This window comes from Xenopus laevis, chromosome 9_10S (assembly GCF_017654675.1).
Source record: "Xenopus laevis strain J_2021 chromosome 9_10S, Xenopus_laevis_v10.1, whole genome shotgun sequence".
NCBI lineage: Eukaryota > Metazoa > Chordata > Amphibia > Anura > Pipidae > Xenopus > Xenopus laevis.
This window is the reverse complement of record NC_054388.1, coordinates 112,011,071-112,037,402: the sequence shown is the minus strand read 5'-3', so window position 1 is coordinate 112,037,402 and position 26,332 is coordinate 112,011,071. Positions and strand designations below refer to the sequence as shown.

At 44.0% G+C, this 26,332-nt stretch overlaps 1 protein-coding gene across 1 annotated transcript; it reads right to left on the bottom strand.

Annotated features, from left to right (window-relative positions):
* Positions 1-666: 666 nt before the first annotated feature.
* On the bottom strand, positions 667-23,506 carry rnf112.1.S (ring finger protein 112, gene 1 S homeolog). Its single transcript, XM_018239405.2, has 14 exons — positions 23,319-23,506; positions 22,086-22,173; positions 18,699-18,981; positions 17,854-18,051; positions 11,706-11,843; positions 10,343-10,447; positions 8,452-8,502; positions 6,151-6,207; positions 5,744-5,830; positions 4,088-4,211; positions 3,629-3,759; positions 3,423-3,476; positions 3,140-3,214; positions 667-1,786 (listed from the first exon to the last, which is right to left on the bottom strand). Exons 2-14 carry the CDS (start codon positions 22,118-22,120, stop codon positions 1,247-1,249), a joined length of 1,878 nt encoding a protein of 625 aa, XP_018094894.1. The 5' UTR covers positions 22,121-22,173; positions 23,319-23,506; the 3' UTR covers positions 667-1,246.
* Positions 23,507-26,332: the final 2,826 nt, after the last annotated feature.

Sequence of the window (26,332 nt, the reverse complement as noted above, 5' to 3'; positions counted from 1 at the left end):
TAGCACAAATACAGCCTGGAAAATGACGCTTGTGAGTCCCCACCCGTATGCCCACCTAAGGTGATCCATATAAAGTTAAATACACACCCTATGGTTATCGGTGAACGATTGTAGAACGTACTACACTTAAGATTGTCTTCTTGCTTCATTCTATTTCCTAAGCTTTCACTTTAGCGCTGACTCAAAACGGACTTTCAACTTTTACCCGAGGAGGAACAGGTTTTCTGAGTCGGAACAAAGGGAAGAATTCCAGAAACGGTGCTCACCTATACTAAGCCCTTGTGTGTGCCCGGGGCTAGTCAGTGTAATGGTTCCATCAGTGACTGCCTGGAGCTATACAGTCTGACGGCTCCATCTGCATGCCCAGCCCTATACAGGTATGGACTTCTTTGTGCACATCTGATTTATAATGTTGGAGGGTGGGACAATCTTCATTGTGATTTCTGCCCAGCTCTAAATGGCAGTTGCATCCCCCGTCTGTCAGTAGTTTCCCGTGTGCAGCATAGGAAGTTAGAGAGCCCCTACAGTGAGCTTCACATACATTGTGTAATATTAATGGGGTATATCTTATAGCAATACTGCCATTAGCTTTCAGGTGCCACTACCTCCTCGTGCCACAGAGACACCGCAATGTCACGTACACGTGTAACGTAAAACACACACAGATACCAGAAAATCCTGCTTTAATTAAATATATCTCCTCTGCACTGACAGGGTTAAATAGAGCAGGATTAATCCTTTGCATGAAGGATCCACCAGATACATATAAAAAACATACAGTGCAATATCCATAAGTTTATTCCTCTCCAACAATGACAGAAAGTTCAACCTTCGCTATATCCCCCCCCCATACAAGTAAACAAAGTGCCCTTCTGTTAAGGTTTAAACCGCTTGTCACCAGTGCGTTACGTACAAAAATAGGAACCTCTAATAGATACGAAGCGGTTTCAAAAAAGTTACTAAAAAAAACCCACGAGCCGCACCAACAATCAGTTGTCTCCAGGGTGGGACTGGGCTGCTTCATATCCATCTCAGCAGCAATAGAAAGCCCTCTAGTAATTACTCAGTCTCCTGCAGGGGAGGAATCCAGGGACCCCCCAGGCATCTACATTTTCCAGTATCCTGAAAGCAAAGTTCTAACAGGAAGTGTTGAAGGCACAATCCAATATATCTCCCCCTCACACTATGGTTTCTGCCTGCAAATTAAACTCATCACGTTGTTGCTCTTACTTAATGGAAGTTCCGGTTACTTTTCAGGTGCCACCAGTAGCTGTATGTCTGCTCCGGACCCGTCTCCGCCATCTTCTGCCGTTCCCTGCTCTGTTTCTGCTTTTCTGTTTGCAATTGCCTCTCCGACCCCAGCCCCGACTCCAGCCCCCACCCCTGTGCCAATGGCTCCCAATGTCACCGTCCCTCCCACGGCCCCTGTAATCAACGCCGCTGTAGTGCTGCCCATCAGAGCCACAGCCTCAGCGGCCAATACCGTTCCAGCTACCGCAGCTCCAGCCACTCCTCCGGCCAAGCTTAAAATCCCACCCCCCACAGCGCAGCCAATCCCTATGGCGCACTTCTTGAACCGCTTGGAGTATTCATCATGGAATTTTTCCTCCGATTCGAGCAAAATGGATTTCATTTCGTCCATGAGCAGCTGCCGGTCTTGGCTGCCATCACCTTTAATTGATTCTTCATAGACAGCGAGAAAATGGGCAGCAGCTTCACTGGTCTTGGACTTCATTTTGTTGGGGGTCACTCCCAAAATCTTGAACAGAGAAGAACTGGCCGGGGCCTGAAAAATAGCAAAAGCGAAAATCAACCACAGAGACTTGCCAAAGCTCATACCTGACTTATAGTTGTGTCTTGCTTTGCTACATCATGTCACCTGCACTTTATGCTTTTCCATTCAATTTCCCCTGGGAACTGTCCCAGTTGAAAATGTTTGGCTCTTTTTGAGACCTTATTTTATGTTTGAGGAGGAATTAGGAGAAAACGAATCCAGGACAGGATCATTATCACCCTCATGACACGGGGATCTTTGATGTCTCTGAATATAAGGGAAGTAGAAGAATGGAAACAGGAAGCAAAGTGCAGGAAGTGCCTGCAGGAAGTGTGCAAACAGGAAACAAGGAGCACTTAAAGGATAACTAAACCTTTAAAATAAGTGAATGTAGAATTGATGAGGGGGCTATTATAAGCACTTTTGTCATTTACATTCATTATTTATTCTTTTTTCATTCCAAGATATTAAGGGATACATGTACTGTTAATATGAATGAATTTTGTTACAACAGCGCCACCTGCTGGTCAGTTTCCCACCAGTCTGACCACCAAGTAGTCAAGGAAGTTGTCAGGAGAAAGAAAGAGGCTGCTCTCATGTTCTTCAGTTTAGGGACAAAATTAAAAACCTCTCTCTAACCAGAAGAACATCAGAGCAGCCTCTTTCTTTCTCCTGACAACTTCCTTGACTACTTGGTGGTCAGACTGGTGGGAAACTGACCAGCAGGTGGCCCAGTTGTAACAAAATTCATTCATATTAACAGCATTTGTACCCTTTGATATCTTGGAATAAAAAATAAATAAATGATGGATGTAAATGACAGAAGTGCTTAGAATATACCCCTCATCAATTTTACATTCACTTATTTTAAAGGTTTACTTATCCTTTAACATGGCACTCCTGGGCAGGCAGTGTAGCACTTGTGGGGCTTCTTTCCCCACCCAGAGTGTGAGCTCTTTTAGCCCAATTGGGGAAAAAACAATATTTGCATGATAAAATAGTGATTGCATTAGGGATCCACCGAATCAACTATTTTGGATTTGGCCGAACCCCAGAATCCTTTGAGAAAGATTTGGCTGAATACAGAACCAAATCCTGATTTGCATATGCAAATTAGGGGTGCGAAGGGCAAAACATTTTTTACTTCCTTGATTTGTGACAAAAGGTCACGCATTTTCCGTCCCCGCCCCTAATTTGCATATGCAAATTATGATTCGGTTTGGCCTGGCAGTTGGATTCGGCCGAATCCTGCTGAAAAAGCCCAAATCCTGGCCCAATCCCGAACCCTATCCTGTATTGGGTGCATCTCTAGACTGCTTACACCTAAAAGGTAAGTACCTAAGAAGTTCATGCTCAGCCGCTTACCAGATTATCAATGCGATTCAGGAATTCCCTTTTAACACTGGCCATATTCTTGCGATTTTCAAATGTAAAGAACATCTAAGGATGAAGAAGACGGTAACATATTATGTCAAGGTGTTCAGTGCTGTGATCTGTAGGCTTCAAACAAGCAACCAATCAGGTCTGCCGTAGCCCCTCCCACCAATAGAGACAACTAGAGATCCTCACCAACGTGCCCTTATCATTACACCTGGGCAGGCAGAAGATTCTCAAGGCACAGACTGAAATAAAAAATATGGGTTCTTACCTCCAATGGGGAGGCAAAGCTGTATTGCTCTTTCTGCAACAGGCCCACGAATTCCTACAGAATACAAAATAAACAGTCACATTTCTAGTAATGAATGTTACCTTTGCGTTTTTGGGTTGTTCAGATGTATGTGCGATGGGGAAACCTGTTCTATGGACGTCTCAGATACAAGAGCCAACGTGAAGCAGCACTGCTGCCAGAAATACCTTTAATTTTGCCTCCAGCTGGGCGCAGGTCACTTTCTCTCCATGGATATCGGTTTTAACGTGGCGCCAGATGCCTCGTACAAGGTCCGTTATGTAGTTTCGAAGGTGGTTCCTGAAATCATCATCCATGTCTGTAAAGAGAAGCAGCATGAAATGTGTAAAGCAGGGCTGCCAAGTGGAGACCTTTATCTTGCCGAGTGTTCGGAGACATTCCACATGACCCCACCAGTGGCCATATCCCTATTGTGAGTGTAATGGGGAGTCATTACATGCAGCGAGACACCAATCTCAAGTGGGAATTTCATAACCTTATAATGGATTTTATGGGCAACTGGTTGGTGACGCAGTTTTGAGAACATCAAGGAACGTGATTTGTCGACACTGCAGGCCACGGGAAATCTGAGAACAATTATTTGGGTCAGAAAGGACAGAGCGATGTTTACTAGAGGGGAGTGTTACCTGAAATCCTTCCCTGGCTGTCTCCCAGCAGTTTTTTTCCAGGGTGGGGCAAGAGGCAGCAGCTCACTGATGGACTTCTCAGGGTGTCCAACACAAAGGGATACTGAGACGTCTTTCTCATGGTCTTTCAGGAAAAAAAATGTTGTAGTTAGTTTGTTATGTCCATCACATTTATAAAGTTCTGGGCTGGGTTTCTCTCTTATAAATAACACCAATGACCTACCTATACTGGCTCATTCTAATGAGAACAGGACTGGTTGGTCTCCAGGTCAAGTGCTATGACTGAGGACAATTTGACCAACCCTGGAACCCAATGACTGGCCGGAACCTTCAGCTGAGGGAGTGGACCACCGTATAGAGAAAAAGAGCAGGCACTTCCAAAGACCAATCCTCCAGGCAGACTTGTCAAATCATTAGTAGTTTTATTTCTGTATACAAGGATACAGCCTTGCGCATTTCATATCGTTCAGATACTTAATCATAGGCTCTATGACCCTGTGCTTGAATGGCTCCCCCATGGCTACACAGCAGCTTGTTTATATAAACTATAGTAGTACTTATCTGTTATCTACTGTGTATCCTGTGCTTGAATGGCTGCCCCATGGCTACACAGCAGCTTGTTTATATAAACTATAGTAGTACTTATCTGTTATCTACTGTGTATCCTGTGCTTGAATGGCTGCCCCATGGCTACACAGCAGCTTGTTTATATAAACTATAGTAGTACTTATCTGTTATCTACTGTGTATCCTGTGCTTGAATGGCTGCCCCCATGGCTACACAGCAGCTTGTTTATATAAACTATAGTAGTATTTATCTGTTATCTACTGTGTATCCTGTGCTTGAATGGCTCCCCCATGGCTACACAGCAGCTTGTTTATATAAACTATAGTAGTACTTATCTGTTATCTACTGTGTATCCTGTGCTTGAATGGCTGCCCCCATGGCTACACAGCAGCTTGTTTATATAAACTATAGTAGTACTTATCTGTTATCTACTGTGTATCCTGTGCTTGAATGACTGCCCCCATGGCTACACAGCAGCTTGTTTATATAAACTATAGTAGTACTTATCTGTTATCTACTGTGTATCCTGTGCTTGAATGGCTGCCCCCATGGCTACACAGCAGCTTGTTTATATAAACTATAGTAGTACTTATCTGTTATCTACTGTGTATCCTGTGCTTGAATGGCTGCCCCCATGACTACATAGCAGTTTATTTATATAAATTATAGTAGAGTTTCTGAAGCAAACACACCAGTTGTACCAGTGCAGGGTAACAGTACATTATATTTTAATTACTTTAAACCGCTTTCATTTTTTGGTGTTAGTGTTCCTTTAAATTGTCTTCTGCCTACCCCTAGTCTGTTTTCCCATCCCTCTTTGGTTCCCCTCCCCTTTGTCATTTCCCCCCCCTTCGCTCCTCTCCTCCCCTCTGTCGTTCTCACCCCATCCTGCTGACCTGTGCAAGTTGAGGTCAGTCTGGGGCACGCAAGGGGGGGGGAGCTGGGTTGCCTAGGGCACCTGGCTAGCTTGGCCTGGCCCTGCTCTTGCTGTTACCCAACTAGTGCCCAGCCAGCAATGGAGCGGGGGGGGTAGACAGTTGGTCAAGAATCAATCAACCCAAAGTGGTTGAGATACATGGAAGTGCATACCTCAGTCTCACGGTTTATATATGACTGGCCGTCTTCTCTCCGACAATTCAGCGAATCATGCCAGTCTCTGATCAGTAGATCCAGGTGCTGGAACACAAATGGCAAACTCATGGCAACAAGGACTAAGATATTACACCATGGGGCTATGAACCATGTAGTCAAGGAGAAAGATACTGGATCCCTTCCCTATGTCCTTTGCAATATGGTGTATACAGGAGTGGGTAACCCTTCACACATTCAATGGCTTCAGTTAAAGGAAATAAGGAAGAGCTTGTGATTGTTGCTGGACAGGAATGTGAGGGCTCAGCTGGACAAAACACAAGGCATTATCAGGGCAATGAGGTGGAGCAGATGAAGGGCACAAAAACTGCTAGAGAATAAGGAGTTTTCCACAATTGTTCATTTACCTGTAAGTACTGCAGATCAAAGGATTTCCCGGCCAATTCTGCCACATAAAGATACATCTGAAGACAAAACAAACAAAAAAAGCTTTAGGGTGAAGGTGAACGACCAGTACAGTCGGCCGACACATCAGTAAGCTGGCCATAGACACAGATCCGATCGTATGAATCCTCGGTTTCCGGACCGTGTGTGGAGAGTCGTGACATTTTTCATCCCATGGAGATCGGTCTTTTGGACGATGGGACAGGTTAAAAGATTTCTGTCGGCTGCTGATAATTTCTCTGCACGTATTGACAATTTTCAGTGGGAAATTGTCACCAGCTTTGTCGGACATAAACTTTCATACGATTGCTGTCAGGGACAGAACATCGGCTGATCTGTTCTTTTACTACTTTATTTGATCTGAAGGTTAGTGGTAGGTCGGGAGATGGGGAGGTCTAATAGTTCGAGGATTAGAACCATCGGATCTTTGAATCTACAGCTTAAGTTGTGATGATCAGATAGGAAGGAAACATTTCCTTGACCCACCAGGAGTACAGGTTAAGCTCTGTGTGTATGGAAACTGAAGAGTTAAGGTGGCCATACATGGAGAGATCCGCTCGTTTGGCGATGTCGCCAAACGAGCGGATCTCCCTCCGATATGCCCACCTTGAGGTGGGCAATATCGGGCTGATCCGATCGTGGGCCCTAGGGCCCAACGATCGGATCCTAGCGAACGCAAACGGGCGGTCGGATCGCGGGACCGCATCAACGAACAGATGCGGCCGCGATCCGACAGGATTTTTAGTCCCATCCGATCGAGATCTGGCCGACTTTCGGCCAGATCTCGATCGGGAAAGTCCGTCGGGGACCCCCATACACGGGCCAATAAGCTGCCTACACGGTCTGTCGGCAGCTTTTATCCCCAACCTTTTTTACTCGTGAGCCACATTTACATGTAAAAAGAGTTGGAGAGCAACACAAGCATTAGAAAGTCCATGGGGATGTCAAATAAGGGCTGTGATTGGCTGTTTGGTAGCCCTTATGTGAACCAGTAGCCTACAGGAGGCTCTGTTTGGCAGTACACCTGGTTTTTATACATCCAAAACTTGCCTCCAAGTCTGGAATTCAAAAATAAGCTCCTGCTTTGAGGCCACTGGGAGCAACATCCAAGGGGTTGGAGAGCAACATGTTACTCACGAGCTACTGGTTGGGGACCACTGTACTAAAGGGTCAATTTTCACCTCGAAAAGCTCCGCCACACTTTGCGCATTTCCTCAGACGTTAATTCTCAGCGCAAGTTTCGTCTAGGAAGGCGATCACTGGCGAACTTTCACTACTTACTTTCTTCCTAGCGAAACGTTGTTAATATGCTTACGCTTAGGTAATTAATAGGGCGGGTACATATAGGTCATATAGACGTCTTTTTTAGAGATGAACCAAATCCACTATTTTGGATTTGGCTAAACCCCGAATCCTTTGGCCGAATAGGGGTGGGAAGGGGAACATTTTTTTACTTCCTTGTTTCGTGAAAAAAAGTCACACGATTTCTCTCCCCCCTCCTAATTCCAATATGCAAATTAGGATGCAGATTCGGTTCGGCCGGGCAGAAGGATTCGGCCGAATCCTGCTGAAAAAGGCAGAATCGCGAACCGAATCCAGGATTTGGTGCATCCCTATTAGAGATGTTGGTGCAAATGCTTGAAGTCCTTGAAGTGGCCACTAGTGATAGGCGAATTTCTCCAGTTTCATTCCACCAAAAAATTTGCCCTCCCTAAAACAAATGTGCCATAAGCTTCAAATGGTTAAAAAAAATTACACAAATTCCATGGTAAAATATGAAAAAAACACCATTGTTTTGTCTTTTTTTTTATGACTTTTCAGCATACAGGATATGATGTCAATGACAAGACTGAGGAGGATGAAGCTTCATCGTATCAGTTCGCCAGGTTTAAGGTGGTGAAGGAAACTCTGGCAAAACAGGTAACGCAATGGGAAATTCACACTTAAGTGAATTTATGGAGTAACTGATCACTCACCTGAGTGAAAAATTTGCCCGGTGAAAGGGCATAAAACTTCATTAGTGCTGAACTACTTCGCTAGCGAATTGTCATCTACACCTTTTAGTAAATTGCCTGTGTCCCCGCGTATTGTCTTTTTGGCAAATTTTTCCTAACTTTGCCCTTTAGTAAATATGCCCCCATGTAGCTTGTGCCTAGATGCAGTATAAAGTATAGAGCAACTATTTGCCCATACCTCTGTTGATTTCATATGAGAAAGCTAAAAGAGTAATAATATTCATGTTTCTCTGCTCCCCTTCTTCTCACCTCCAGATAATCCAGTTCTGTTCTTTTCAGGCTTGAGTTTACATTGAAAATCTGAAAAAACAACAAAAGCCGGTAAGTCATGCAAAGTATTTATCAGGCAGGAATGGCCTCTCCTACATGAACCGGCAACTAATCTGTAGCATAACACAAAATGACTTGAGTTTAAAAAGTTGTTATTGTCAGTGTCTCCCAGAATGCACTCTTGCATGCAGGTGCTATTACAAGGCCAGATTTGCTGCTGATGGTAAATGGTGAGCTATTGGCCACATATTGGGTGTAGTATCTGGCTCATCCAATATGTAGTATGCAGCACACAGACGCACCTTTTTATGAATTGTATCTATTTTATTGGTTCAATACCTCCGGGGAAGCACTGATCCAGGGGGGAGATGTGTGGCCATTAGGCTACTTCTCCCCCTGAAACCCGGCTCCAAGTGGGCGCATGCGATGCTGGGATCTCTTCCGAGGTCCATTGGTTCTGGACCTCTGTCTCTGGACTGTAGGGAGAAGGGATAACGGGGTTCTACTAGCCTTGCAGCGAAGGGAACTTGAAGACTCTTGGCCCCTGCCTGTGGCATTTGTGCTGGGGGGCTGGGATAAAGGGTTCCACCCTAGCCTTCGGGTAGGGTTGCCACCATTTCAAAAAAATTTTACCGGCCAGTGGTGAGGGCGGGAACAAAAGGGACGGGCCCTGGTGCAAAGAGGGGCAGAGCCACGTCGTGTGACGGCCAGAACCCAAAGAAAAGGCAAGTTTGGAGCGGAAGGTCAAGAGATTTTGTTAAGGGTATTACAAATTTATCTGTGAATACATTGCCGGTAAATTTGTAATACAGGCCCCGGCCTTGGCAGGTGGATGTGAAGATTCAGTTCATCCTGCTCGTCCGTTCATTTGGCCTGATAAACCGGAGTTTTATGGGACTTAGTCCTTTTTAAGTTGACTGTGTGCGCATTTGTGTGACACAGCACTTGGGTGACTGAAGCACGACTCGAGCATCAATAAAAATAAAAAAAATCTGTTCTTATTATTTTCCATCGTGGTTTCCCCAGTCCCCATTGATGGAAGGGAGAACCACTTGGTCGAGGCCTTGGGCCAGGAGGATTTGAAGTCCGAGTCTTTTTGACCCCCAGGCTTTGCACACCGGAAATGCCTTACCACACGGTACTTGCACTACTGTCTGTGAGCACGGCACTAGGGCACTTTACTCCGGCACTTTCATTGCAACACCTTACTCTCAATCCCAGCCTTTTGGCACAGGGACGGACAAGAATTCTAACAAATCCGGCCATTAGGCTGGGGCCTCTTGTAGTCACCTTATGATTTTTTAACTTATTTATTGGTACTATAGCACTTTTTATTTTGCACTTTTGGATCTTTGCACTAGACCTCAGGGTTGAAGCACAAATCTGGGGTGCAATGTGTGGCCATTAAGCTCCTTTCCCCCCCTGAAATCCCTGGCCCGGAAGAGGGTGCAAAGTTGCTGGGTCCTCCTCGGAGGACCATTGTGGCTCCCTACCTCTTGTAAGCCTTTTGGCTGGAGGGGTAAGGAGTAAAGTGCCCCCTAGCCTTGTGTTGAAAGGGGTTCATAGACCCTTGCCTCCCATCTGGGGTGGTCAGAGATAAAGAGGCTCCCCTAGCTTCACTGAAGGGAAGCCCGAAGACGTCTCGGCTATTTTTATGCCATTTGGCCAGGTGACCTTGAGGTTTTAATGGACTTTTTTTAAGGCTTTGTCATTTTCACTCTTTGCACTTTGTGTTTTTTACACTTTTTGAAGCATGCTTCAAAGAGCTCCTTTACTGCAGTAGACTTTGGCACAGGAGTATTAATTTGCCTTTTAGTGGAACATCTAGTCCCCTGGAGTAGTAAATGACATGATAGTAGCAGTGACCTACCAAATAGGAGCTGAGGATCATGGATAAGGCAGAAAGCTTAATGCTTGTGTCTCTTGAACCCTCAATATCCAGGGAGCCCTCTGTGTCCAACACAAACACCGCCATCTACAATGGGAAGAGCAAAGAAGATCACAGTCACTCCGCACTATGCAATCTTACAAAAGAGATAATATAAACCCACTAGGTTCATTATTGTTGATTTGGGACAATGAGATAGATTATTCAAAGCTTAACACTCAGAAATCCGGAAATGTCTCTTTTTGGTAGAGGAAGGTCCAGACGCCCATAGTAGGGGGCACAGTCTGAAAAACATGGTGGCCTTGGGCCTATTTTTGCACTTTGGAATCTATCCCAACACTGTGGCCCTTAAGGGTCATGGCACACGGTCAGATTCCCGGGAGATTAGTTGCCCGGAGACAAATCTCCTCTTCTTCAGGGCGGCTTATCTCCCCAAACTGCATCCAGCCTGCTAGAATGTAAATCACTGGCGGGGTGGCAATTGGAGCACTTAGTTTTCCGAAGCTGCCTCACGAGGAAGCTTGGGGCAACTTCAAAAAAAAAAAAAAGTGCTCCGCCATCCCGTCGGCGATTTGGGGAGATTAGTAGCCCCGAAGAAGAGATGATTTTTTTCGCCAGGCGACTAATCTCCCCGAATCTGAGCGTGTGCCCTGACCCTAATACCGGAAAAAGTATTTTAGAAGCACAACAGGCACTTAAAGGGATACATGGGAAAAAACAGTGCTGCTCCAGCAGAATTCTGCACTGAAATCCATTTCTCGAAAGAACATTTTTTTATATTTCATTTTGAAATCTGACACGGGGCTAGACATATTGTCAGTTTCCTAGCTGCCCCCAGTCATGTGACTTGTGCTCTGATAAACATCAGTCACTCTTTACTGCAAATTGGAGTGATTTCACCCACAGCAGCAGAACAATGGGAAGGTAACCAGATTACAGCTCCCTAACACAAGTTAACAGCTGCCTGGTAGATCTAAGAACAGCCCTCAATAGTAAAATCCAAGTCCCACTGAGACACATTCAGTTACATTGAGTAGGAGAAACAACAGCCTGCCAGAAAGTAGTTCCATCCTAAAGTGATGGCTCTTTCTGAAAGCACATGACCAGGCAAAATGACCTGAGATGTACCTACACCCCAATATTACAACTAAAAAATACACTTGCTGGTTCATTGTATATTGTAGAGTGTATTATTTGCAGTGTAAACAGTGTCATTTAGAAATACAAACTATATCATAAAAATCATGACAGAATCCCTGTAAGTCCTACATCCCCATAAATCAGACAGGGCAGAACCAGAGAGGATATTCTATAGGCTGGAATCCAAATTCTGTTTCATTCTCACCTTTTCTCCATTGCGTTCTAGAATGAACGGCTTGTTCCAGATCCAGATCCCCTTGGTGATGCTTTCTGTCCCTGCACTCCAATCAAATCCACAGAGAGGCTCATCCTCTGCTCCCAAGCTGATCGGCTGACCCCTTTCCTTAAAGGAGACATATTATGTAATGTACCAGTGAGTTTAATTTTTTTAGATATAGAAGGAATGAGCTTTAAAAAGTTGTTGTTTCTGGTTACTTTATTGATAATTTCAGCAAAACCCCAACTAGTACTGCCCACTTGCTGCTGCCTCCTTTCCCAAGGCTGTGCAGCGGGGGCGGTGACTCTCAGCTCACTGCACTGTAGGACAGGAACCAATCAGCAGCTAGCAGGACCTGATAGGGAACTGAAGCCTGTGCTTGTGTAAATGCAGGGCTGTGATTGGCTGTCCCCCTCCTACTGTGCTTCTGGCAGGGACCGTTAGGACACGCCCACCCCTCATTTGAAACACAGACAGGGACCAGAGAACATCTATAGGGAGCTCCAATAAAGGGGCTATTTTTATAGATAATATTATTTTTTAGCACCATGTAAAAGCAACACCATATATTACTTATAATTGCCTACAAAATTTGATTTTTTTATTTCATTCATCCTATATGTCTCCTTTAACAAAAAAATTAAATATCATTTCTTTCAACTGTGCTCATTTCTGATTTGTTTTTACATTTTTGTCATGAGCCATTTGTGTGGCATGAGCCGAAATGCAAAGCTTGGAGCCCGTCCTTCAAAGGCAGAGGTGCAGAAATTCAACAGGCAAAGATAAAAAAACAAGTCAGAGAACTGATAAGAGCTAATCTCTATTATTTTGTTGCATCACACTATGAAATGCATTATGGGCTCTTTACAATCTCACCTCACCCAACTGATACTGCGGCACATGAGGGTGTTAGAAAAGTTTAAAGAGACAGAGCATAGACTGTTGGAAGTCCACATTCTACTGGGGAAATGATGCTGACAGCAAAAACGGCTGCAGGATGTTACAGACTGTGATAGACTGAGAGAAACAGCAAATATTATGGATTAAAATCTCTTATCTGATAATGTCCTTGAACTCTTCCTTCCCCATAGTCATCCCTTATACCAATAATGAACCGGCACTCATTCCTTTTTCTTTTTTAACTGGTGTAATTGTCACCCTGCTATAGTTCCAGGGGTACCCAGGGTACAAATAAGCACTCACCCCAAATCTCCCCCTCACTGACCTTCAGACTGGGCCCCCTTAGCTCATAACAAGGTTACAGATATATAGAAACATTGGGGTGTCACCCTGCTATAGTTCCAGGGGTACCCAGGGTACAAATAAACACTCACCCCAAATCTCCCCCTAACTGACCTTCAGACTGGGCCCCCTTAGCTCATAACAAGGTTACAGATATATAGAAACATTGGGGTAACAGTCACCCTGCTATAGTTCCAGGGGTACCCAGGGTACAAATAAACACTCACCCCAAATCTCCCCCTAACTGGCCTTCAGACTGGGCCCCCTTAGCTCATAACAAGGTTACAGATATATAGAAACATTGGGGTGTCACCCTGCTATAGTTCCAGGGGTACCCAGGGTACAAATAAACACTCACCCCAAATCTCCCCCTAACTGACCTTCAGACTGGGCCCCCTTAGCTCATAACAAGGTTACAGATATATAGAAACATTGGGGTGTCACCCTGCTATAGTTCCAGGGGTACCCAGGGTACAAATAAGCACTCACCCCAAATCTCCCCCTAACTGACCTTCAGACTGGGCCCCCTTAGCTCATAACAAGGTTACAGATATATAGAAACATTGGGGTAACAGTCACCCTGCTATAGTTCCAGGGCACAAATAAGCACTCACCCCAAATATCAAGCTGACCCCCCTCCAATGCTTTGGGCCTGTTTTCCCATATAGCAGGGTGGAGCTAGTTCTGGTCATTGAAGTAATTCTTATAGTTCTCAGGTGCCCAAGGACATCACTACATTTATAGATAGTTACACAACTAACAGCTTTGTGTGTTTGCACATGTTGTTATTGCAAATGAACTTTGTACTGCTGTTCCTTGTGTTTGGCCAAAGAGATACAAACAGCAGCCAAAATGTTGCAGTCAGTGTGGAAACCTCAATGGGGGGAATTCACAAAGGTGGAGAGAGGCCATTTTTGGAGTAAAATTGGTGGTAAACTTGTGTAAAATACTTTCTCCATATTCACAAACATAAATCTGCCTAAATTCCGACTCAACTGCCACTTTTCATTTGTTAGTGAAAGAGACAGTTACAGACACTTTTATGAATTTGTCTTTCAAACGACATAAAAATGGTGCAAAAAACAACATTTTAAACGACATTTTCTCCCGACATTTTAAAAATGTAGTAAAGCTCAGTATAACTCTTCCCCATGTGTCAGATCAATTCTAATATAATTTGCTTCACCCAATCATTTCACCCCTCTTGTAGGTGCCCCATTGGGGAATTATCATATTAATAGGGATTCGTATTTTATAGTCAGGGCACACGTTTGTGATTAACTCTATAAGTGTAAAATCCTCATTAACAAAACAAGTAAAACACTGATTAAACAAAAACACTGATTATACAATTTTAAATGTTTTTAACTCACACGCATCATTTTACTAGTTTTATCTTAAAGGACCAGCAACATTAAAAACATTTTTTTTCAAAATTCGTTAGAATACGTCGAAAAACCCCCCACCAAATTAAACTTTAAAATCGCAAAGTCTTTATTGAGAAATAATTTACCGAAACTCTGCTTGCGCTCCTTTTCAGAAAAGGCGATCCATTGTGCGGTGCTCGATTTCTCCTTCCTGCCTTCCTTATAGGAGATAGCCAGGGGGAGAAATCGAGCGCCGCACCATGGATCGTCGATGTGAATCCTTTTCTGAACGGAGGGGAAGTTTCAGTCCGTTATTTCTTTATAAAGACTTTGCAATGTTAAAGTTTAATTTGTCATGGTCTTTTTTTTAATGTATACTAATGAATTTTTTTTTTTAAAAAAAATTTGATGTTACTGGTCCTTTAACAAAACAAATAAAACTGATGAAACAAAAAAAAAGTGTATTTCATACAATTTGATATGTTAAATGTTTATAACTCACATTTGCGTGACTTTACTAGTTTTATCTTAATGAGCAATTTGAGTGAATATATTATCTAAAGGAAAAGTAAAGCCTCCCAGGCAAATATTTAGTTTTAGCAGCAATTGGACACTTGACCTAAGATAATAAAACATTTAGAGCCTTCTATCTTGTTACAGAAGTGGAATTACACAAACATGTAGGCAGATTAAGAAAGCCCAGGTTATCCTGAAAAAAAAAATGATGTATAAATAAACCCCTCCCCCAGAAATTCCAATTTGATGTCTGACTGACAGGTTTAGTGAGAGCTAAAGACAATTCAGAAAAAATGTCGCTAAAATCTGAAAACTTTCTGTTTAAATGACAAATTTTATTTTGTCTCAATATCATCACTTTTCTCAATCCCCCCCCCAATTTCTATCATTAGATCACAAATAAACTCCTATAACTGTATATTAATAGGCCTTCCCCCAAACACTGTCACTTCTCCGGTCCATGACAAACTGTCACTTGGTTGATACTAGGGATGCCCACGAATACACTATTTTAGATTCAGCCAAACCCCAGAATCCTTCGTGAAAGAATCGGCCTAATAACGAACTGACTCTGAATCCTAATTTGCATATTCAAATTAGGGCTGGGAAGGGGAAAACATTTTTTACTTCCTTGTTTTGTGACAAAAAGTCATGTGATTTCCCTCTTGCCCCTAATTTGAATATGCAAATTAGGATTCAGTTTTCGGTTCAGCCGAGCAGAAGGATTCAGCCTATTCCTGCTGAAAAAGGCTGAATCCTGGCAGAATCCCAAACCGAATCCTGAATTGGGTGCATCCCTAGCTGATACACCTCCCCCCAAGCCACTACCTTTTAGGCCAACAATCCCCAACCAGTGGCTCGTTAGCAACATGATTCTGATCAACCCTTTGGATGTTGCTCCCAGTGGCCTCAAAGCTGGAGCTTATTTTTGAATTCCAGACAAGTTTTGGTTGACTAAAAACCAGATCTACCTAAAAACTTGCCGAATGGCTGTTATAGTCATTGGGAGAAGTCCTGAGATCAGTTTAAAGTTGTTTGTAGCCTTTCTGACATTTGGGGGGGGGGTGGGTTTTGAAGAGAAAAAAAAAAACGGAATCGAGTTTTCGGGTCGATCCAAATTCGATTTTTTTTTATAAATTTCGATTGGTCGAATTTCGAGTTCATGGGAGTTTTTAAAAACTTACATGTATTCGAAATTCGACCTTTGATAATAAATGTGCCTGTAAGTGTTTGTAACACGAAACGTGTAAGGCTATATATGTGCCATAAATAATGTTACTTATATTTATTGCCTGGTGAAAGATTGCCTTCATTCCAATGCCTGCTCTGCAAATTTTCGGTTTTGAACCGCTCAGGGCAGTGCACCTGAGCGTCTTGCATTACCTGGTCAGTTACTAATTGATGTTGGGCTACCGTATTTTTGTATATTAGAGATGTCACTTTCTCCTATTTATGGTCACATCCCTCGTGATCGGATTTCCCCGTCTCACATTACTTTCACTTTCCCTTCTGTGACTCACATACACACCCTTATGTTTTTCTTCATTAAAGGGATACTGTCATGGGAAAACATGTTTTTTTTTCTCAAAACGCATCAGTTAATAGTGCTGCTCCAGCAGAATTCTGCACTGAAATCCATTTCTCAAAAGATTTTTTTATATTCAATTTTGAAATCTGACATGGGGCTAGACATATTGTCAGTTTCCCAGCTGCCCCCAGTCATGTGACTTATGCTCTAATAAACTTCAGTCACTCTTTACTGATGTACTGCAAGTTGGAGTGATATCACCCCCCCCAACAGCCTAACAACAGAACAATGGGAAGGTAACCAGATAATAGCTCCCTAACACAAGATAACAGCTGCCTGGTAGATCTAAGAACAACACTCAATAGTAAAATCCAGGTCCCACTGAGACACATTCAGTTACATTGAGTAGGAAAAACAACAGCCAGCCAGAAAGTAGTTCCATCCTAAAGTGAAGTCACAAGTCACATGATTGGGGCAGCTGGGAAACTGACAATATGTCTAGCCCCATGTCAGATTTCAAAATTGAATATAAAAAAAATCTGTTTGATCTTTTCAGAAATGGATTTCAGTGCAGAATTCTGCTGGAGTAGCACTATTAGCTGATGTGTTTTGAAAAAAACATGTTTTCCCATGACAGTATACCTTTAACTAAACTTTTTTCCCTTACCGACACTAAGGGCAGATTTATCAAGTGTCAAATAGTAAATTTGAATTTTCGAGTGACAAAATTCACACATTCGCATTTTAAACCCCCTATTTTTATCACACCTCGAACATGGAAGTAATTTGAATATTCGACCACCTAAAACCATTCCCGAGCTCATGTACAAGTCACAGGCAGGGGTCCGTTGAGCCGTTTGAAGATGCTAATAGCCTTCCTGACATGAGGGGTTTTTGTTTTTTCGGGAGGAAAAGTTGGTTGGTCTGAATCGAATACAATTCGAACTTTTGGGTCGGAACCATACGATAGAACATTAGACATTCAAATTTTTCCTTAAATAACCTCCCAGTCAAATTGTGAATATATTCGAATTTAAAAAACTTCACATGAATTTTCAAAATTCGACCTTTGATGAATGGGCCTCTATAAGTGCTGATCTTGTCGCAATGAATAAACCCATATACAGTATAGCTGACCTTGATCCATTTATGGACCGTGACCCTACCCATTTCACAGGTGGCCCCTGCCAGGACTATTAGAAACCTTTCTTAAATCTTTCCTAAGCAGAAGAACATCAGAGCAGCATCTTTCTTTCTCCTGACAATTTCCTTGACTACTTGGTGGTCAGACTGGTGGGAAACTGACCAGCAGGTGGCGCTGTTGTAATACAATTCATTCATATTAACAGTACAATATCCTGGAATAAAAAATAAATAAATAATGAATGTAAATGACTAAAGTGCTTAGAATAGCAGCGTCATAATTTTTTTACATTTATTTTAAAGGTTTACTTATCCTTTAAAGAAAACTTCATTATCCTACCTGGCAGGACAGAGCCCTCAGAATGTAGTTCAAGAGGAAGGATTTGCCGCGGCGTTTCTCTCCGATCACACATATTAAGACTACGGGGTAATCGGATACATCACTTCCCAGAAAACAGCTTTCTACAGTGGCTTCATCTGTCTGCAGGTGCCCATCACTGTCTGTATAAACCAGCGGAATGGCGTGGGCTGGGGTCTCCTTAGGGAAGAGAAAAGAAATTTAAATTGGAGGATACTTTTCAAAGCGAATAAAGGATAAGTAAACTTTTAAAATTAGTGAATGTAAAATTGAGGAGGGGTCAATTCTAAGCACTTTTATCATTTACATTCATTATTTATTTTATTTTTTATTCCAAGATATTAAGGGATACATGTACTGTTAATATGAATGAATGTTGTTACAACAGCGCCACCTGCTGGTCAGTTTCCCACCAGTCTGACCACCAAGTAGTCAAGGAAGTTGTCAGGAGAAAGAAAGAGGCTGATGTTCTTCTGCTTAGGAAAGATTTGAGCAAAGTTTATAATTGCTTTTCTAAGCAGAAGAACATCAGCCTCTTTCTCTCTCCTGACAACTTCCTTGACTACTTGGTGGTCAGACTGGTGGGAAACTGACCAGCAGGTGGCGCTGTTATAACAAAATTCATTCATATTAACAGCACATATATCCCTTAATATCCGTGAATAAAAAAATAAAAAAATAATGAATGTAAATGACAAACATGCTAAGAATAGCCTTATCAATTTTACATTCATTTATTTTAAAGGTTTACTTATCCTTTAAATGTCATGCTGAATATTTATAATAACAATGGCTATGTCTGTTTGTGCCCCTCCTCTATCTCTTACCTTCTTGGCCAGCTCTTCTTTCACCACCAGCTGGACTTTAGAGATCAGATTCTTCAGTCTATGGACAGGAATCAGCTGGTCTCTGGGACAAACCTTCCTACATTCGGGGCAGCGGTAGCCCCATAGTTGTGGGGTGTCCCAATAAGAGGAAATGCACTTCTCACAGAAGGTGTGGCCACAGGCGATGGATACCGGATCCGTAAGCTCACTGAGACACACAGAGCAGGTGATATCTTCTTCCAGCTTGTGGAAACTTGCAGCTCCCTCCCGCGGCATGCTGGGCCTACACACAAATACAGTAAGTGCCACATCATTTCCAAGTTAAAGGATAAGTAAACCTTTAAAATAAGTGAATGTAACATTGATGAGGAGGCTATTCTAAGCACTTTTGTCTTTTACATTCATTATTTATTCTTTTTTATTCCAAGATATTAAGGGATACATGTACTGTTAATATGAATGAATTTAGTTACAACAGCGCCACCTGCTGGTCAGTTTCCTACCAGTCTGACCACCAAGTAGTCAAGGAAGATGTTCTTCTGCTTAGGAAAATATTTAGAAACCTTTCTCAAATTTTTGAGAGCAGCCTCTTTCTCTCTCTCCTGACAACTTCCTTGACTACTTGGTGGTCAGACTGGTGGGAAACTGACCAGCAGGTGGCGCTGTTGTAACTAAATTCATTCATATTAACAGTACATGTATCCCTTAATATTTTGGAATAAAAAAAGAATAAATAATGAATGTAAAAGACAAAAGTGCTTAGAATAGCCCCCTCATCAATTTTACATTCACTTATTTTAAAGGTTTGCTTATCCTTTAACATGAAATCATATACTGATGTAGAAATCGGACACTGCCGTTGGGGATCAGTCCTTTCACAATATCAGGGTTCTAATTAGGGATGCACTGAATCCACTATTTTGGATTCGGCCAAATGCCCGAATCCTTCTCGAAAGATTCGGCCGAATCAAATGTGCATATGCAAATTAGGGGTGGGAAGGGGAAAACATTTTTTTACTTCCTTGTTTTGTGACAAAAAGTCCTGTGTTTTTCCTCCCCGTCCCTAATTTGCATATTCGGTTAGGATTCGGTTCGGCTGGGCAAAGGGATTCGGCCGTATCCTAATCCTGCTGAAAAAGGGTGAATCCCGAACCAAATCCTGGATACAGTGCACCCCTAGTTCTAATTCATCCCATGGGGGTTCCGTTAGCTTGAATTTAGGAGGCACATTTACCAAAGACCATGAGCTTTTAAAAACTCCCATGAGCGCAAAATTCGACCAATCGTAATCAGTGTATGATAAATCTCGAAAATCAAATAAAATTTTTTTTTAAAAATAAAAACTTGAATCGAATTTGAATGATTCCCTAGTCGAGTTTTGGGCATAAAAAACTTGAAAATTTTAATTAGAAATTAAGATTTTCCATTCAAGCTTTGATAAATCTGCCCCTAGGTCTCTGCGCAGTCAGGTTATTCACCTCCAATCTCAGTTTTATTGTGCTGAAACCATCAGGAAAGGGCATTGCCCAAATTGTTTGGTCACTGTAAGACGTAATGGCATCTGTTTCAGCAGGAATGGTATTGGCTTAAATAACTAATTCAATAATTAGAAGGGGTGTCCACGTACATTTGGCCATACAGTGTCAAAACACACAGGACAAACACAAATATTAAAGGAGAACTAAACCCTAGAAATGAATATGAGTAAAAATGTCCTATTTTATATAGTGAACTTATTGCACGAGGCTAAAGTTTGAGCTTGTCAATAGCAGCAATGATCCAGGACTTCAAACTTGTCACAGGGGGTCACCATCTTGGAAAGTGTCTGTGACACTCACATGCTCAGTGGGCTCTGATTGGCTGTTGAGAAGCTAAGCTTAGGGCTCGTCACTAATTATCCAGCAGAAAATGAGCTTCCCTGGCTGTGATATAAGCTGATGCTACAGGTTTGCTGATTATTCAATTCTGATGCTAATTGCACTGGTTTCTGTGCTGCCATGTAGTAATTATGTGTATTAATTACTAATCAGCCTTATATTGTGACATTTCTATTCTATGTGTACTGTATATTGTGAGTGGGTCCCTAAGCTCAGTAAGTGACAGCAGCACAGAGCATGTGCAGTGAATCAGCAGAAAAGAAGATGGGGAGCTACTGGGGCATCTTTGGAGACACAGATCTTTACTGCTAAAGGGCTGTGGTTGCCTTGGGCTGGTACAGAAGCACAAAACATCATGTACAACATTTCTAGGGGTGGTTCATCTTCAAGTTACAATTTAGTATATTATAGAATGATTAGTTCTAAGCAACTTTCTGGTTGGTCTTCATTATTTATTTTCTATTGTTTTTTTAATTATTTGCCTTTTCTTCTGGTTCTTTCCAGCTACCAAAGGGGGTCACTGACCCCATCTAATGGCAGGCAAAGTTGTTGTAATCAGCTTGAAAAAGGAACTAAAATGTTCAGAAAGCTTGCTATGATTATATTAGTTAGCCAATAAAGGTATCACCTTTATACCACTTTTGTTATTTTTTTTTTTTATTTCAAAAGGGTTGTCCTGTAACATGACCCCGTCTTAAAAACAAATTCTCTGTAAGGCTAAACATTTATTGTTATTGCTACTTTTTATTACTCCTCTTTCTATTCAGGCCTCTCCTATTCATATTCCAGTCTCTTGTTCAAATCAGTGCATGGTTACTAGGGGTATTCGGACCATAGCAACCAGACTACTATACATTGCAAACTGGGGAGCTGCTGAATAAACAGCCAAATAACTCAAAAAACACAAATAATAAAAAATGAATTCCAATTAGAAATTGTCTCAGAATCTCTCTCTACATCAGACTAAATGTTAACTCAAAGGTGGAAAACCTGTTTAAGCTTTAGTCTGCCTTTAAGCACAACAAAATCCACAAACTATATATATATAAAAATACACAAAAGCCATGAATATCTTGTAAATTATATCCCTATAAACGGTGAGTTCTGATGTCATCAGTTATAAACGGTAAGTAGTGATGTCATCTTTGCCACATGACTCACTAAAACTTGTGTTATAATAAATAAAGTGTTGGAAAATATGAGGATATTAAACGTCACCTCTGAGTTCTATGACCTGTATAACACTCTGCTATCAGCCTTGTGTTTTTATATGGTCATGAAACGCCTCATAATATCCTCATATTTTATAATAGAGGGCACTTTATTGACTGTATATGTAGCACAAAATGAGTGTGAGCTCAGGCACATTCCTACAACAGAGAAATACCCCCAGAATAAAGGCATGGAACGTTCAAGTACGGCTGTCCCAGATAACAGGAATACAGAATAAAGTGAGAATGATTAGGGAGGAACCAAAAAGAGAGGGAGGAGACGGCACATTCCCACTCACTGTTTGTTGTTGTTGCTGCTGGTGGTGCCTCCCATGTGCTGAGTGTTTGGGTCGGTGAGAGTCTCACAGGGAGTCAGTAACTGGGAATCTGCAGAGGAACTTGATGGTTAGTGAGAAACATTAGAGAGGAGAGGGATGAGAAGAAATGAAAGTGACACATGACTTAATGAGGGGGGGGGGGTCTCTGGGGGCCCAGGCTGGGGAGGGGGGGGAGTCTCTGGGGGCCAAGGCTGGGGGAGGGAGTCTCTGTGGGCCCAGGCTGGGGGGGGGGGGTCTCTGGGGGCCAAGGCTGCGGGGGGGGTCTCTGGGGGCCCAGGCTGGGGGAAGGGCGGAGTCTCTGGGGGCCCAGGCTGGGGGGGGGAAGTCTCTGGGGGCCAGGCTGGGGGGGGGGAAGTCTCTGGGGCCCGGGGGGGGGGGAGTCTCTGGGGCCCAGGCTGGGGGGGGGAAGTCTCTGGGGCCCAGGCTGGGGGGGTAAAGTCTCTGGGGCCCAGGCTGGGGGGGGGGAAGTCTCTGGGGCCCAGGCTGGGGGGGGGGAAGTCTCTGGGGCCCAGGCTGGGGGGGGGAAGTCTCTGGGGCCCAGGCTGGGGGGGGAAGTCTCTGGGGCCCAGGCTGGGGGGGAAGTCTCTGGGGCCCAGGCTGGGGGGGGAAGTCTCTGGGGGCCAGGCTGGGGGGGGGGAAGTCTCTGGGGCCCGGGGGGGGGAGTCTCTGGGGCCCAGGCTGGGGGGGGCGGAGTCTCTGGGGCCCAGGCTGGGGGGGGGAAGTCTCTGGGGCCCAGGCTGGGGGGGGGGAAGTCTCTGGGGCCCAGGCTGGGGGGGGGGGGAAGTCTCTGGGGCCCAGGCTGGGGGGGGGGAAGTCTCTGGGGCCCAGGCTGGGGGGGGGAAGTCTCTGGGGCCCAGGCTGGGGGGGGGAAGTCTCTGGGGCACAGGCTGGGGGAGGGGGGGAGTCGCTGGGGGGAGGGTAGTAAATATAAAAAGCTGTAAGGCCTCAGGGAGGCTACAAAACACTGTGAGGGGTAAAGTGATAAGAATAAGAGATGGCCAAGCTGTGACGCTGTTGTGGGAAGTACAAGTCCCAGAATACACAGCCCGTCAGTCTGAGGAAATGCTTCTAGAGGTTTCCTGTCAGACCCAGGTGTGTGTGAATAGGAGACTCCTCTGTTCTCCTCACCAACTGGGAATCTCACTCCTTGTCTGTGAAATGTTACTGAGACCCCCGCACATACACACGACTCACCTAGTGCACCGGGCTCTCCCTTCCCCGCTCCCTGCAGTGTCTGTTCCGCATTCCTTATCTCCAGGCGGCTCCCTGAGCTTTCACACTGACCCGCCCCCTGCTCTATCCGCTTCTTCTACCGCAGCTCAGGAAATGAAAGTAAAAGGAGATGCGCATTATCACTTCCCATTGGCTGCTGGCAGACACGTGGGGTTTGTTTCGGAAGCGGCGAGTGGATGGGGAGAAGAGCTCGGGTATTGGCTCACACAAGCACGTGGGTATTGCTTCTGTACGCTACTGTTTATTGGGTAACGCTATACTTCTCCGTTATTGGCTGTTCAAAGCACGTGGATGTTAGTAGCCTATTGATTGGCGAAAGCATTTGGGGCTGAGTGTCCGGCAGGAAGCACGTGGTTAATAGAGATCTGGCAGCGTGGGGTATAGTGTGGCTAGCCGTTGGCTCTCTACGATTTCTGCATCTCAGTTCTGTTCAGAGTAGGAACATGGGGCGTGGCTGGAGTATAATTCTTATACAGAGACTTCAGTCCTCCAGGAAGAGTTTTGGAGTCTCCCAGACTTTTATACAGCGGGTTGGGGACATGAAAACTGGGGCAGATGAGCAGATCAGGGCAAGAAGAGGGGGAGCTGTGACAAACAATCCACTGATAGAAGTAAGAGGGAGGCTGAGATTAATTAACACTCATTCCTCTCTGTATTCAGGGAATATCTAAAACAGACGGAAAAGAGAAATCACCCCTAAATGTAAAGCATTTCAAACGCCAGACTGCTGTACCCCAGGTAGGATTACCACCTTCCCTGATGGCTAAACCCGCATAGGGGGGGCGGGGCAAATAGCATTGGGGGTGGGGCAGTGATGTAGGATCAGGAATGATGACATCAGAGGTGGGCACAATGATGGTGGAGTTATGACACCAGGCGAGGCTATTGCATCACTTGTAACTGCTTTGATTTCTATCCAGTTTTCACAATGTTTTAGAGGGGCAACCTTATGCTATGTCCTCCTGACAAGTAAACCCAATCCTTTAATTAGAGGTATGAGATCTGTTATCTAGGAAGCTCTGAAATACAGTTGTAGGGCCCTATAGGGATACAGGCCCTATAGAGTTAATCTTTTCACCATTTCCTTGGGTTATTGGGTAGAATCCCTGTTACAGAATAACCTTTACAGTGATAGGCTGAGAGATTTGGTGACACTGCTCTGACTCACTCCTATATAGTGTGTGCAGGGAGTGGCCTCTTCCTCTTTTGCCTCTGGATGTGATTCCAGCTGGATGTGCTCAGGGGGACTGAGTGCAATAGGCCCAGAAGAAGTCATGTGTCCAAGTCGGGGACCAGGAAACCCCATGAATGAGGAACAGATATACTAGGGCAGACTTGTCATAGTCTCTCTAGGAGAGAAAGGCAGATAGGATAGAGAGAAAGAGCAGCTGAAGCTCCAACAAGGATTTGCAGAAAGGGAGTAGCTTCCCAGAGGCTCTGTGTGTTGCCTCCAGTCAGGGACCTCAGTGAAGAGGGACTGTAGGGTAGAAGCTGCTTGCCTGACAACTTCCAGGAGGGAAAGGTTGTACTGCATTTGCCTGTGTACACTCTGTGTGAGCCTGCCTTTGATCTGTGTGAACTCTCAATATGCTGTTTTCCTCAACTCCTGCGTGAGTACTGAAACCTGTGGTCATTTGCCCTTTTTGGCAATAGTTAAATAAACCGTTTTCTGTTTTACTGCAAGAACCTCCTGGCGCCCATCTTTTGTTGTATGCACAGTAACCTGGGGGATGTAGTTGCACTACACCATAGAGGGAACACTTCCACATGGCGAAGGCCCTGACCCTGTTGTGTGAAGTCGCGTGTAACCCATGCTTCTACTGCTAGCTGGACAGTTTAACTATTTGTGCGCTATGCAGCCCAAATAGGTGTTACATTTGGCTGCCCAACGTGGGGCTCGATTCCCTAAAACCAGGCTGTGCATTGTTTTGTTCGAATCGTACGAATGGATGTTCGAATTTGTCGGAGTGTACGAATGGATCGTACGAATTTTTCGAAGTGGATAAACGGAACGTACGAATTCTTCGAATCGTACGAATTTCCTTTAAAGTATTTGGCCGTGGGTTCGGGCTTGGAGGTTCGCCCCGAATTTCACGAAGGCCTGCGGATGTCAGTTGGATGGGAGGAAGATGGATGTCCCGGATGGAGCCATTTCCTGCTCATGTGTGATCCCGGATCATGGATCTGGAAGAGGAGAACCTGGAGGATGGATTCTTCTGATGTTTGCTACAGCTCTTCTATGGACTCCGGCAGAGTGAGATGCCTAGAGTGCTGCTTGCTTGTTTTTTTGTGGCTGGAAGGACTGCTGGACTAAGTGGGTTCTAATTCAGGACTATTGATCCCCACCACAACTCTTCTGCCTTGTTTCTGCACTTCAAGGATAACCTGTGTGGACCCTTGGGAGGAAAGAAAGTTTTTGGCGTATAATAAAGTTGACCAACTGCAACTGTTATTATATAATGTTGATACAGTATTGTGCATGCTGTGTTTCCTTTACAGTGACCATTGTTACCAGGTATGCCTTAGGAGAGGATACCAGAAGTGGATGTGATGGTACTGTAAGTTGATATATGTTGGGGATTGTTAAACCATTGTCAGGAGAAATGGGTTTTTTTCCCCCGGGTGAATGTAGGGCCCTATAGGGATACAGGCCCTATAGAGTTAATCTTTTCACCATTTCCTTGGGTTATTGGGTAGAATCCCTGTTACAGAATAACCTTTACAGTGATAGGCTGAGAGATTTGGTGACACTGCTCTGACTCACTCCTATATAGTGTGTGCAGGGAGTGGCCTCTTCCTCTTTTGCCTCTGGATGTGATTCCAGCTGGATGTGCTCAGGGGGACTGAGTGCAATAGGCCCAGAAGAAGTCATGTGTCCAAGTCGGGGACCAGGAAACCCCATGAATGAGGAACAGATATACTAGGGCAGACTTGTCATAGTCTCTCTAGGAGAGAAAGGCAGATAGGATAGAGAG

Excerpts from the sequence above, each read along its gene's own strand:
- rnf112.1.S (XM_018239405.2), bottom strand. The coding sequence starts at position 22,120 with ATGGGAGGCACCACCAGCAGCAACAACAACAAACA. Across the intron at positions 10,448-11,705 it reads TAGAACGCAATGGAGAAAAG|ATGGCGGTGTTTGTGTTGGA; the intron begins GTGAGAATGAAA and ends TTCCCATTGTAG. Across the intron at positions 1,787-3,139 it reads TGAATCGCATTGATAATCTG|GCCCCGGCCAGTTCTTCTCT; the intron begins GTAAGCGGCTGA and ends GCTATTTTTCAG.